The sequence below is a fragment of the Triturus cristatus genome, chromosome 3_2 (genome assembly GCF_964204655.1).
Source record: "Triturus cristatus chromosome 3_2, aTriCri1.1, whole genome shotgun sequence".
NCBI lineage: Eukaryota > Metazoa > Chordata > Amphibia > Caudata > Salamandridae > Triturus > Triturus cristatus.
In genome coordinates, this window is record NC_140584.1 from 956,583,327 (window position 1) to 956,597,261 (window position 13,935).

Below are 13,935 nucleotides of genomic sequence, written 5' to 3' on the forward strand. Positions count from 1 at the left end.
GAGCCACGAAGAGCTTCGCCTCCCAGTCCTTGATAGTGTTAATGTGCATCATGCCTACATTTCACAAAACATGAACTCATGTTTGGCCCCAGGAACCACGAGCACACTTGGTGTGGAGCAGAGGGTAACATCTGCTAGTGGCAGGATCAACATGGCTTAAACAATGAGTTTTACATGCTGTTAAAACACTGCAAAAAGATGATTTTGGTAGGAAATATTTACATAACCAACTACAGATCGAATTTGAGGGGTGTAAAAAAGGGTCCTAACATTAGTGTGCAGGTGTGGCACAATATGTGGCTCTTTGAGGGCATATTGAGATGGAACTACAGCTAAGTCAGATCCAGTAGGGCGCTTGCAGGAGATTTAATAGGTGAAGAAACTGCAGTTAGTAGTATCCATCAGACACCACAGCGGTGGGGGATGAGTCAACCTCATCTTACCGGTACAATCTCTGCACTACTTGGAGCGCAGCAATATTTAGAATACTGCAAGTCCAACTAAAAATTTCAAATCAAGGATGTGTTTTAAATACCTAAACAGGCAAGACTACATTGTCACCAAGCGGTATGATGCTACTGGCTCAATATTGAACGTCATGAAATATACCCAGAGGAAAAATCGATGATTCTGAAAACAAGACTAGAAAGGCAAACCGTAAAAACTATGCCAGTCACTCACCCTAGTGGAACTCTTCATTGGAGGAGAGGGGTGGTGGGTTATTCCTGCTTTTGTGGTGTTTATGTAGAGAAGGACAACATTTGTTTTGTGGTGAACATGTGGGAATAAAAAACGCTTTTTTCTTCAGTGGGGATCCAGACCAAAAGCTTTAAAGGGCGTTTTCTAGCTAGGAATGAGGAGAGTTAACTAGTTCCTCTTGCTGGTACGGTTATCACTGTATGCAGACTTGTAAATGAAAGAAGCTTAAATGTATGTTTTTGTCCAACATTGCAGACGAGAGGTAACTTATCTTGCCCAGAACAGATATAACCCGATATGTAATCTTTTTAGCTGCTGACTGAGTGAGCACCTTTTGTTGAAGACTCCTCAGGTCAGCAATGATGGTACCAGCTCCAGATTTGTGCTTTCTGCTGGAAGTCCAGACTTTCAGGATCTTCATGGTCATCAACATGGCTTCTGTAAGAGCTTCTGAGAAAACGAACTGCGTGCCTGTAGTCTTTTGTGTCTTTCCTCTGCTCCTCATTGGGAAGAGGTAGAATTAGAAAATTGACTTTAGAAGTACTTTGAGCATTATTCAACTTTTTCTAATTTGGTTTGCAGTTGGATGAGAGGAAATGGCACATCTCTTGAAACCTGTAAGATTTGAAGTTGAATTTCATCCCTTTACTTAATAACTATACTTTTATTATTCTTCGGGGCATTTGATATCTTAATGTGGCTCTAGCTTAGTCAGTCTACCTCAATACGCAAGAGAATGACTACTTGCTTCAAGATGAGTATCTGCTCCACACGGCCCTAACGCATGAAGGCTCTTGGTTTGCAGAAAGACAGGCAGTAAGCCGATAATGCCCACATGACTGTCACACATCTCTGTCCACCTGCTCAGGCCTCAAGCTCATTCCCAATGTTGACAATGCGTAGGAGGCTGGGTATTGTATCTTGTGGTTTCAGGGGACTGACTAAGTTCCTGGCATCCTTGTCTCTGGGGGTTTCTCATGGCCACCTCAGAGGAATGGTTGCTGCTTGGTTGCACATAACGATCAGCCCTGAGCACTGGCTTTCAAGGAGCTATTATTGATTATGGATATCAAATGCAGTGGAATGTCTATTCATTACCTAGGTATCCAACCAAGTCTGACAGCAGCGTCTAATCAAACACTGCACTTGGATGATACAATCAATGCATTTCCAACTTGAGTATGTCAAGAGCCAAGAGTCTGCTACAACCAACACTCCCTGCACATCAGCACAAGTTGGTGGACTGGACCTGTTGCCATACGTTTACGTGTTCCTTAGTGCTAAAATGGCATATTTTATGTTCCTTAGTTCTGGGGTAAATGGAAGTGTCTAATTTGTCTATATGGTGTTCAGATTATCATAAAGAATGTATATCTTCCACATTGGGTTGTAGATTTCTTTCCTATTTTCTATCATAATTAAATTGTTGAGGGAGTGCACTACAAGCCAGTCCCAAAAGTATTGCTAGTTATCATTTAAACTCGCTGAAGCTAAAAACAGTGAAGATCTCCAGTCCATCCAGAGATTTTATGAAGTCCTCCACAAAAATAAATATCGGTCTGCAGGAAGCTGTATCTCATGTAGACCTCCTGAGATATATACTGTTTACACATGCCAGGGGATGCATTTTGTTTTTGTAAGTCACAAAACGAATGAGGTTGTTTTGATGCTAACCACCCCATACATACACTCAGACCCCATATCTTCACAAGCCCAAATGCATTGCCAACGACATCACGCCAACGATATCACCCCAACGATATCCAAGCAGGGAGAATCATCGATGCCTACAATTTTTCCACAGGATCTACCAATAAAGTAGCAGGACATCTGTGTGGCATGTACATTAACATGGGCAATAATATTTTCTGATGTGTGTTCTAGACAATCTTATCAATGTTAGCTTGTGTGATTCACAAATAAAGATGAGGTTGATTATAATTATGAACACAACTGAATAACCATGTGTTTACAAGAGGAACTAACATTAAGGTAGAAATAAAAAAAGTAAGGTTAAAGCAGACTGCAACATGAGCTGCCCCAGAGGTCCGCCTACTTACTTTACTTCTGGAATCCACATTCAAAAGACAAACTCCACATGCTAGATTCTGGGCATTTTTTATCCCTGGACGCAGCATACAGGAAGAGAAATCTAAGGCACTTTCGTCCGGCTAGAGAGACAACAAAAGATAGGTCTGATTTAGTCTAATTTCCATACATATTCTTATTGCACACTATTCTGCTCTTTGATATGCACAAAAATGGCATGGCAAAATAATGCAATACACTGGAGCACTAAACCCTGATCTTAATGGTAAGGTTCATATATATTTGTTTAACTTAGCACAAGACTTTTCAGAAGCGACAGGGAGGGAGACAACTTACCTTGCAACATTTTGAATCATTCATCATTTTATATATTCCAAATCTCCAGTACCCGAGTCACGTGGTTAACTGTTATTATTGACAAGCTCTGTCAATTGCTTATTCTGTGATGCACTGAGGTGTGGGCATACTTGGCAAGATGTCTAAAAGTTAACATGAACTCACAGGTTTGCCTACTGCATATATTTTCTATTAATAAATACTCCATCCAAACCACAAGGTAAGTTTGTCTATATCTACACACACACACCTACACACACACACCTACACACACACACCCACACCTTCACACCTACACACACCTACACACACACACACACACACACGTTTTGCTAAATCCGGATAGCAGTTTATGTGCGTTTAACTTGCTATTGAAACAGACATTATACTTTTTCAGTATCTAATGTGCAGAGTGGAGTGCTTTTTTTGTTGTTGTTCATACGACTCATATTCCCTTCTACTAACTTTTTTATTTACTTAGCCATTGTTCACAGCATTTAGAATAAAATGTGACCGCTCTTGAACCAGAGCATCACAACTGGCTTTAACACGTGTAACAGTTGGGCGTTCCTGTGCAGGTATTTTTGTGCCGTGGTTAGTTTTAGATTTATTAGTTTTGAACAAGTAAAATGTTTATTTGCGACAAAAGCACATCTCATTTGAGCTTCTGTAGATTGATAATAGCCAGAGTGATGCAGCTAGACTGGAAAACCAGAAGCTTAAAGCATTTGTTTAGAACTGTGAAATGATTAGTCTCAGAAAACATCTATGAAATAGGGTGCTGGTTTACTGTAATTGTTGTGAAATGCATAGGAAAATACTTTGGATGCTTCTCCATTTACTGAAATACCCTTAGTCCCTTTTCTGTTTTCAGGATCACACGAATGCAATCACCATACAAATCTTTTACTACACTTACCTCCTCAATGCTAATTGCTTTCTACATTTCAATCTAAATTTGAAGCCTTTGCTGTACTTAATGGAAGCAATTACAAAGTATTTTGAGCCGAACATCTTTAGCTTGAAAGGGTTAGAATGTTATACAAATTTGCAAAACTTGTTTCTTGTGGAAGCAAGTGCAAATTTCTGTTTTTTAGAGAGTTAAAGTACACATATGATGTTTTAATACCTTAGTTGTTTCTCCTTCTTAAATTAGATTCAGGTGTACTGCCATTTGACAAACGTAGTAAAAAGAAATTGCAAGAGAATCGCCTACTAATATTTTTCCACCCCTCCATCTTGCCTCTTGCAATGATACTAAATTTGGGAAAGAAATATAAGGTCACAAAGAAATGAGTGTGATATTCACAGGGAAGAACATGATGGAAACTTTCTAAGAGCGATCTACATGATTTTGCATCGTCAGCGCCAAGATACCCACCCTGGTGAGTTGCGGACTGTACAAAAATACTTGCCATATATTATTCCGGACACAATTTCAACTGAAAATTGATGTCGATAAACCGCAATGGGTATTTCTCTCTGGGTCTGAGGGAGCAGAGAAAAACTGCTGCAAGACCCAGCTGACTGAAGCTTGAGAAGCAGAGCCCCAGGAACTGACTCACACACGGGGTCAAGTGAATCCTGAAGCTCAAGTAGCGACCAAGAACCTGATTAATCACACACACTACTGATTATGTGTCGTCCGCCTATGTCCGACGACTACAACCAAATGACCTAATAACGTACATGTCAGAACCATGTGCAACTTAAGTAGCCTGGTGGACAGAGATGATCCCTGTGGAACCCTGAACTGCGGCTGAAGCTACTGGGTGGAAGGGAGGGGTGATGAAACCTCGAGGGTATTAAGAATGATCTTTAAGAAAAGATGTGAACCATATAGCTACAGACACACTAATACCAGTAGGTCGGATTCTTGCTAAGAGGATAATGCTCAACCACATCCAACGTGGCAGATAAATCCATTAGGATGACAATCACAGCATCGCCTCCATACAAGGAGGACCATAGCCCACTGACTGCAATAGCCAAAGCTTAGAGACCAGAAGCAGTGAGCATGTAATCATCCTGACCTGCCCCACACCAACATGCCACTGGAATCACATTATCTACTGGCAAACTGGTAGGTACACTGGGTGCCTCCGAGCCTGTAGGTGCCCTATAAAAGTACAATTTCTTGATCAAAACGAGACATTTACCAAGATATTGGCCTTTGAAAAAAAAAAAAAAAAGACACCCAGCGGACTCTGTTTTGGGGCCCTTCATCTAGCATTCTTTCCTCCAACATTTGACATGTGATCTGTTGTGCCCCAAAGCCAGAATACACATTTAAACTTTCCTTCAACTAACCTTTGTGACTTGGAAGGGACCTGGTTCAAGTTTGGGTGGCGGTATTTGTAGATTTTGATATTTATGGAACTATTTAGTAGAAAACAAAGGCCTCCAATGGTGGACACCACTTGATGCCCTTGTACCGATGACTACCAAGAAACTACAGCAGAGGAAGCCCAGATTACATTGAAACAGAATATACTGCTCTTCGATCCATTAAATAGGCATACTGAAACAACTACAGTCAATACCAAATTCCCTAAAGGCTGCAGATAACACCTGAACATTTCTTTCCGAGAGGACTGAATTTGCGAAAGAGGACATAAATTAAAAACCACAATGGATTTAAAACGGTTTGTGGTTGAACTCTAGCCAAAAGGGTGCTAGCGTCTTCTATTTTTGTATAACCTTAATGTTAACTGTCCTATGCTATTTAACTCTACTTGTGGGCTTATTGATCCACTGGTAAAAAATACAATCCCAACCCAAATAAACCCCAGTAACATATGACTGGTAAAAACCAAAACAAAGTCTAGGAATTGGTCACCTCCGATTCACATTTTGAAATCACCCAATCACTGGGGAAGACTAACATCTGAGACAATGGGCAATAGCACGGAATATACAAAGGTCGACAATCAGAAAATCCTACATCTGGGAAAAAAAAGGCTAACACTCAGGCAAACAAGAAAACTATCCAAAGAATCTATACAATTATGACTTTAGAATTTAACAACTGTGCTTAGCTTGTGATATATGTATGTTAAAGAAAAGAAAATACATATTACCTACTGGCGATCGCCAGTAGGTAGTTATAGTTAGGACCCATTATCCATAGGAAATCCGCAACATTCTATTTGGAATAACTTTGGCGCCGGTTGACGAATCGTCGCAAATTATATATATATATATATATAATACATATTACCTACTGGCGGTCGCCAGTAGGTAGTTATAGTTAGGACCACGTTTCCATAGGAAATCCGCAACATTCTATTTTGAATAACTTTTGCGCCGGTCGACGAATCCTTGCGAATTTTTCAAAATAGGTGGGGCGCTACGCTCCGCTCCTACCCTGAAAGTCTCGGGGGGATTCGTCAAGCGGGGGCTGAGATAAAAGGGGGGTCCCAAAACGCGTTTTTCCCATGCGTTTTTCCATAGGACCTTTAGACACAGCTACAGCCCGAACGGCTGAACAGAATTACTTGAAATTTGGCAGAGAGGTAGTCCTCAGGTCAAGGAAGTGCCTTTTGTAGGTTTGGTGTAAATCTGTTCAGTAGATTCTGAGAAAATAGCCTTTAAATCAATATATATATCTGAGCCAGCTTACGGTGCGCTTACCGTACGCGTACGGTGGCGTGCGCGAGCGCGATTCTGATTGGCCCTTAGATCTTAGTAAACATTCGAATCGGTCGAAACCAGGAAGCGGCGGCCGCCATTTTCTCTCTCGCACTCTGAGGGGGGAGCTGATAAACAAATGCCAAAAACATATAAAGGGGCTGTTTAGACAGCGCCCATGCACATAACCATGTTAGTTGAGTCTTCAAAGATCCCCCAAGGCAAAAAACGGTAATTATTTATTTTTCGAAAATTTCGCCGATTACGCTTACCGTACGATTACCGTATGCGTACGGTAAAAATTTTTTTTTAAAAAAAATCCACACTCTATCCACCCCGTGTGCAAATGGTGGCCGAAGGCCACCATTTTTTTGCATGGCATGTAAGAGCACAGCATTTCCCAAAAAAATTTCAACAGATTACCTATCACAAGGAAGCGCATAATATGTCCTCCATGTGCGCACGGTGCGCGAAGCGCATCGTGCGTACATGGCCCATCTAGCGTAACGTGGGCACGCGGTGCGCTTAGCGCACCGCGTGCCCACCGTGCGTGCACGGCACTAACTGCGTAAAGTGGGCGCGCGGTGCGCGAAGCGCACTGCGTGCTCACTGTGCGCGCACGGTGCGCAAAGCGCACCGTGCGCGCACGGAACGAACTACGGTAAGTGGGCGCGCACGCCACGAATGGCGTAAAGTAACTTAGCATTTAAAAAACCGTACAAATTCACTGAAAAAACCATAGGTTTCACACACGTTATAGTTAGGAATTAGCATTTAAAAAACCTTGCAAATTCACTGAAAAAACCATAGGTTTCACACATGTTATAGTTAGCGGAAATTTTACTGATAAAAAACCAATGAAATTCCCCCGTTATAGTTAGTGCAGGAAACTATAACTCACGCGACCGCAATCTTCTGCTGATGACATATGTGTCTTTATGAAAAAAAAATATTTGTAATATATGTATAGCTAAAAATTTATGGGAGAAGACATGGGCAAATAAGTGTCTAAATACAGTATTAGCATCAGCAGAAGATTGCGGTCGCGTGAGTTATAGTTTCCTGCACTAACTATAACGGGGGAATTTCATTGGTTTTTTATCAGTAAAATTTCCGCTAACTATAACATGTGTGAAACCTATGGTTTTTTCAGTGAATATATATATATACACACACATATACACATATACACATATACATATACACATACAATATATTCAGACCATATGTGTTAATATCTGTGGTAATGCTCCCTTCCTTTTGAACAACATATTGCTCTTTAAACAACATATGATCAAGCCAGCATGTTCCCTCAATTGGCATTGTTTTTCCCACTGTTCGATTACAATGTAACCATAGTTCACCATTTTCACAGTTAGCTGACATTAGAAAGGTATAAGTAAAAGAATAAGCAAACAACATTTTCAACAACAATATTGAACAATTCTTGGACAGTTAGTCATTTCTGTAATACTTGTATAGTGAAATATAATTATATAAAAAAAATTTAAGGATAATATCCTCATAAAGACAATCGTAATAATGATGCTTCAAGTAAACTACCAATGGACTAACTAGTCTGTGCTCATACCGTTAAAGCAGCGAGCGACATGAATCCAATAAGGTTGTTCCAGATTTTATCGATGTCTTTCAGCAGCTTCTGAAGCTTTTCACTACACACTGCTGTCGCCTTGATGCCCAACTCTACCCGCTTTGTGACCCTGTACACCTCAACAACACCTGTAAAAAGCGAAAATGTATTAAGATTAATATGAAAACGGACGACAGCACCAGGATTCACAAAGAACAACTCTGTTATACACACAAGAAATAAGTACATTTTTCAAATTCAGCGACTGATCACATTAAAAGTTGAATGAAAGCCAGTCTCTTACATTTAGGTGAAAATGTATGTGTTTGTATGTCAGGAGTCTTCAAACGGACTTGACTACCAAGGTGTGCACTGATGCCACCTCCTTTAAAGTCATACTTTTCGTACCCACACCATCGCACCAACACCTCAACAATGCTTAGTTTGACGTGTTGAACCAACTGTTTGATGTGGAATATTTACGCATTGGATAGTGTGACTAAGTAAGTTCTGTATCAAGATGCCATGCTGAAGAAAACATTACAAATAAGTATTCCGATTACGAAACTCCAAAAATGTAGTGAAGTTGTAAGAAAATGGGTAATTAATTGAGCGGGTAGAAGCCACAGTCCAAAAATAACTACAATCCTGGTCAGTGTGAACCACAAAAGTCACTAAAAAAAAAACCTTGTGTTTAACCCTCTGGTAGCTCGGCACAAAAGCAGCAAAGCTTAATTTAGAGGCAATGTGTAAGGTATTTATGCAGTACTCAAACAGCAATAAAGAGAATTCACAGGGAAAAAAACCAATATAGACAAAAGAGTAAAATGTAATAAATAAAATGTCAAAAATCCAATAACTACAACTGGAGTTATGAGTTTAATATTTTAGTTGAAAATAGTGCTAAAAACCACAAGGTGCCACTCGCAGGTGTCTGGTCACAATGCCCCAGGTAAAAGTCACAAGTTTAGGGCACGCGCGGAGAACAGGGACTAGGTCCGCCCCCCCTTAAAAGTTTACCCTCTCAATGTCAATGGCCGTGCGCGGTGCCTCAGCTACAGTTTTGCATTGGTGGGAGCTGAGGAGAACATTGTTGGAGTAAGGCGTTAGGAGCAGTTCTAGTTGGAGCTTTGTGTTGGAGGGAGACCCAGGCAGTTGTCATTTGGCCCACAGAGCATGAGACTGTTGGGCTTCGCGTTGGTGGGAGACGCAGTGACTGTTGCTGACACGAGGAGTAGGCTCACTGTTGTGAAGAGCCCAACATTTCTTGATTTTCACCTGCAGTTTGGTTTTGAAGCAGGAGAAGTACACTCCGACGCCAGCAAAGGGTCCCTGATCTGGGGGGCACCTCGTGGGGTTCAGGGCTCACTCCAGCAGAGGCCAGCAGTAGAGCCCAGGCAGGTCTTGGTGGTAGTGGTCAGCTACAGGAAAGGCTTCTGGAAGCTTGTGTCCCTGTAGCTCAAACAGATTTTCACTCACTTCTGGGGGTCCTGGGTGCAAGGCAAGTAGGTCCAGGCTTCCTACTTCTGAATCTTTCACAGATCCAGGAGTGTTCTGATAAGAGGTTCTGAAGATGCCGCTTTTATAAAGGGCCAGCCTGTGTGTGGAGTTCCCTCTCTGTCTACCCCAAACAGGTTCTGGTAAGGTTTACCCCCTTCTCTTGGGTTCAGCTACAAACGTTCTAGGGTAACAAAGTGCAGGCAGGCCCAGGTGTCCGCTGCAGTTGCCAGTCACAGAGCAGGCAGCTTCAGAAGTTAATAAGGGGATGGGCACAGCCCTGAGGCTACCCTTTGAAGCTCGAAAAGGGCTGAGCACAGCCCCCCAGGCCATCCTGCTCAGGAGAGGAACACCTAGCCACACACTTAAGGCCCTTTTGTTCCTATATCTGGAAGGAATACACAGCCCCCCACAGGAGAGCCATTTATGGGCATGCAACTCTGGACACTGGCAGAAAGACCTGTTTGGTTTAGGTAGAAAAATGGTAACTTTCTAAAAGTGGCATTTTTAGAATAGTAACTTAAAATCCGACATTAAACAGGATTTTAAATCACAATTCGAATGAGCGGAAGAGGCTTTTCTCTATCTGTTCCAAAACTGAAGTTATCACTTATTAATGGTAATAAAGTAACCCAGTTTTAGTCTATGGGAGAGATAGCCTTGCTACATTGAAAAAAGACTGACTTTTTCAGTCAAGAAATATAAAACTTAAACACACATATCCAACTTTTTAAATACCATGCACGCCTTTAGTTCCTACCTTAGGGTTACTTTTTTGTTTTTTTTATTTATGTATCATTTTGAATTACATACAAAAAAATACTAAAACAAAACAGCAACCAGTATCATAGGAAAAGGAGCTTATTCAACAAATATGATAGTGGCTAGAGGACCATGAAAATACTACGCAATAATTTCAAAAAGATGTAAAATGTCAAGAAACAATCTTAATTGTATAGTAACACCAGGAGGCATAAAAATCACAAACAATCTTGGGGTACACAGGGCATGGTTTGGGTAGGTGGATCAATCAAAGTGATCAATGATAAAAATTATTTACGTGCTAGAGGGGGCAAGTTCATGCTGTTAACGTTGTAAATAGGTGCGCAATGGTTGCCAAATTCTCTTCGGGAGGGAGGAAGGTGGCTGTAACGAAGCTCACATTCGCTTGTAGTGTCACAGAAGGTAAGGCTTCCACCCTGCCTCAGTTGGGAGGCATTTACTTCCTCAGCATATAGCTTTTTCACACTTTGGAAGCAGTTGTACCATTGCTGTAAGCTTACGAACCCCTTTCGAAATATTTCCGACATAACCCAATAGTGCAAAGAGGGAATCGTGTGTAAGAGTAATATCTACTAGGAGAAAATGGCTAGCCAATATCCCCGATATGGGAGCATGTCCAAGTGAGATGTGCAAAGTCAGTGTCGTCTAAATGACATTTAGGGCATGCAGAGGACATAATAGGGTCCAATTTGGCCAGGAACTGAGGGGAAGCATATGTACGCCTAAGGAATTTAAAGTGTATCAATTTATGTCTGTGATTGGGAGAGATGGGTTTAGTCTGTTGGCAGCAATAATACCAAACTTGATCTGTTAAAGGGCGTTGGAATTCACTTTCCCACAGTCCCCAGAAACGACTGTCCCTGTCCGGAAGCAGGGAAAGTCAAGTGTGGTGAGCTTAGAAATGAGATGCCCTCCGTCTGTATCATAGATCTGTATGGTTAATGGGGTGAACTCCTCAGGAGCTAATGATATGAGGGGATTTGAGCACGCAGGGCACTGTGCACCCATCACAGTACAAAGTGATCCATAGGTATTTCTGCAGTGTGGGAAAGGGCATGGCTATCTGGAAAAAGATCTTCGAACGTGTGTAGTGCATGCTTTCCCAGTGTGTTTTTCACAAGGTACTCCATAGAAGGGGTTAGGCATTGATTATCAACGAGCAGAAGCGAAGTAGAATATAGAAGTTCACCACTCAGCAATTGAAGAAATTTTAGCCAAACCCAATAGGTGGTAGATAAAGTTTGAATATCTGTAGGCGCAATGGGATTCCCTGGGGGAAGTAGAGAGCATAGTGGGATTCCTCCCGCCTGGTCGTGCTCAGGCTTATCATATGTGAGACGTGAATCCCCAAGATACCAGTGGTGCGCTTACTGGCATTGCGCCATTAGGTAATAAAGTCAGAGGTGTGGCACGTTTGTATAGGAGCACAAAGGTCACCCATCCCACTCAAGGTCTGCGGCCTGCCCAGACCAATCTAAGGAGAAGACTCCAAAGCATGGTGAAAAAAGCTTTGATGAGGAGGATGTGAATGTTAAGAAATAGATATAAAAAAATGGGAGGACCACCATTCAATAATGGCTATGCGGCCAGCCATGGAAAGAAATAGACATATCCAACTCCCGATTTCGGTCGTCAAGCGGTCAACCACCTGTCCATAGTTCCACTGAAGGACCTGTTCTTTATCACGGTACATGTAGATGCCAAGATATTTGACAGTGTCTTCACACCACTTCAAAGGGTATTCACACACGGTTGGTGTTGTCGCATCGGTGAGTGAAACCAATTCTGATTTTCCCCAGTTTATTTGAAGGCCTGAAAAGACACTACATTTTAGAATCTTAGGGTCAATGGAGCTAGGTTATACGCTGGTCAACGCACAAACAGCAGATGTCTACAGCATATAACGAGAGGAGCAAGGGGCCGGTTGAGAGCTGTAAGCCACGGTGCAGGTGTTTTTCTTGTAAATACCAGACCAGTGGGTCCATGGGCATAATGAACAACAAAGGGGACAGCCGACATCCCTGCCTCATTCCCCTAGCGATTGTGAATTGGGCAGTGAGTGAACCATTGGCCCTAATGAGAGCCGTAGGCTGTGAATAAATCAATATAATGAGAGATGTGGGTGGCTCCAACACGCCCCAGGTGGCTGGGTGCCATGCTGGCAATCCCAGTCGCCAGTGTCCAGGGCAATGGCCCAGATCGCGCCTCCGGGAGGGGGCGCTCAGTGGCTGGATGTAACCTTTGAATATATCAGCACGGAACGCTGGGCCCGAGGATGTAACATCAGTATCCACAGCAAGAAGGCTGCCCAGCTTTCACTCTATCGAGTTGTATCCATGAACCGGGGGGTGGGGGAGGCAACACACACAGGCAGCAAGATACTCTTGGGCCCGGTATGGCTCGGCAGTCCTATGCCTCAGGTTATCCTGCGGGCTGGCATGTTCGCCTCATGGGGGCCATCTCCATTCCAGTGTTTACAATGGCCGCCAAAGGAGCTCTGTGTAGTCAGCACACAGCAACAGTACGTGCTGTTACACCGATGGCTAAGGATGCTGTTTTTCAGGCATTTCTTGCCGGCGTAGCCACGCAACATCTTAGGGTGACTTATAAGTATTAAAAAGGCAGGTTTAGGCCTGGCGAACAGTTTGTTTTGCCAGGTCAAAATGGCAAGTTTAAACCTTCACAACAGACTGCTGTGGCATACCCAAGGCATGTTTTACAGACCTACTTTAGTGGGAGGTACAATGAATCCTGCAACCCATTAGTAGCATTTAATTTACAGTCCCTGGGTACATGTAGGACTATGTACTAGGGACATACAAGTCCATTAAATACTCCAATCAAGTGTAAACCAATGTTACTATGTTTACCAGTAATTAACTCTAATAGCCAACAAAAACGGGTTCGGCAAAGGAAGGCAAAAATCTGGGGTGACCCTGCAGAAAAGGCCCTTTCCGACAGATTAAAAAGACAAACATTTAACACCTCTCCTGACGGCAGCACCCGGTGCATACATAGTTGGAAAAGTAATGCCGGAGAAGTGTTCAGACACCAAGTTACTGAGGCCCTTAACTGAGCAGGCAATACTCAAAACCGTAGACTATCTCAAAAACAAAAACATTAAAATCTCTAATTTGCAGATCCACAGGGTATAAATGCCTCCTGCACAAACCAATCTCCATGCAGGGATAGGATATACATACAGAAATAACCAGGTGGTGGAAGGGTCACCAACGTCGTACACTAAAAGCACAGTTCTTCAGCTGTATAACGAGTTAGAAACATTTATTCAACTCCTTTTGGGTTTATAGTAGAATACACTGTCACAGTAAATGGCTTGTCTATTACAA

General features: G+C 42.3%; 1 protein-coding gene across 10 annotated transcripts in view; it reads right to left on the reverse strand.

Annotated features, from left to right (window-relative positions):
* Window positions 1–13,935, reverse strand: part of SYNRG (synergin gamma) — a 501,862-nt gene that overhangs the window by 25,676 nt on the left and 462,251 nt on the right. For all 10 annotated transcript variants that reach the window (XM_085649490.1, XM_085649489.1, XM_085649487.1 and 7 more), the window contains 2 exons: window positions 8,306–8,454; window positions 2,760–2,870 (listed from right to left, as the gene is read on the reverse strand). In XM_085649490.1, the coding sequence (XP_085505616.1) occupies window positions 2,760–2,870; window positions 8,306–8,454 (260 nt within the window). The remainder of the gene's footprint in view (window positions 1–2,759; window positions 2,871–8,305; window positions 8,455–13,935) is intronic.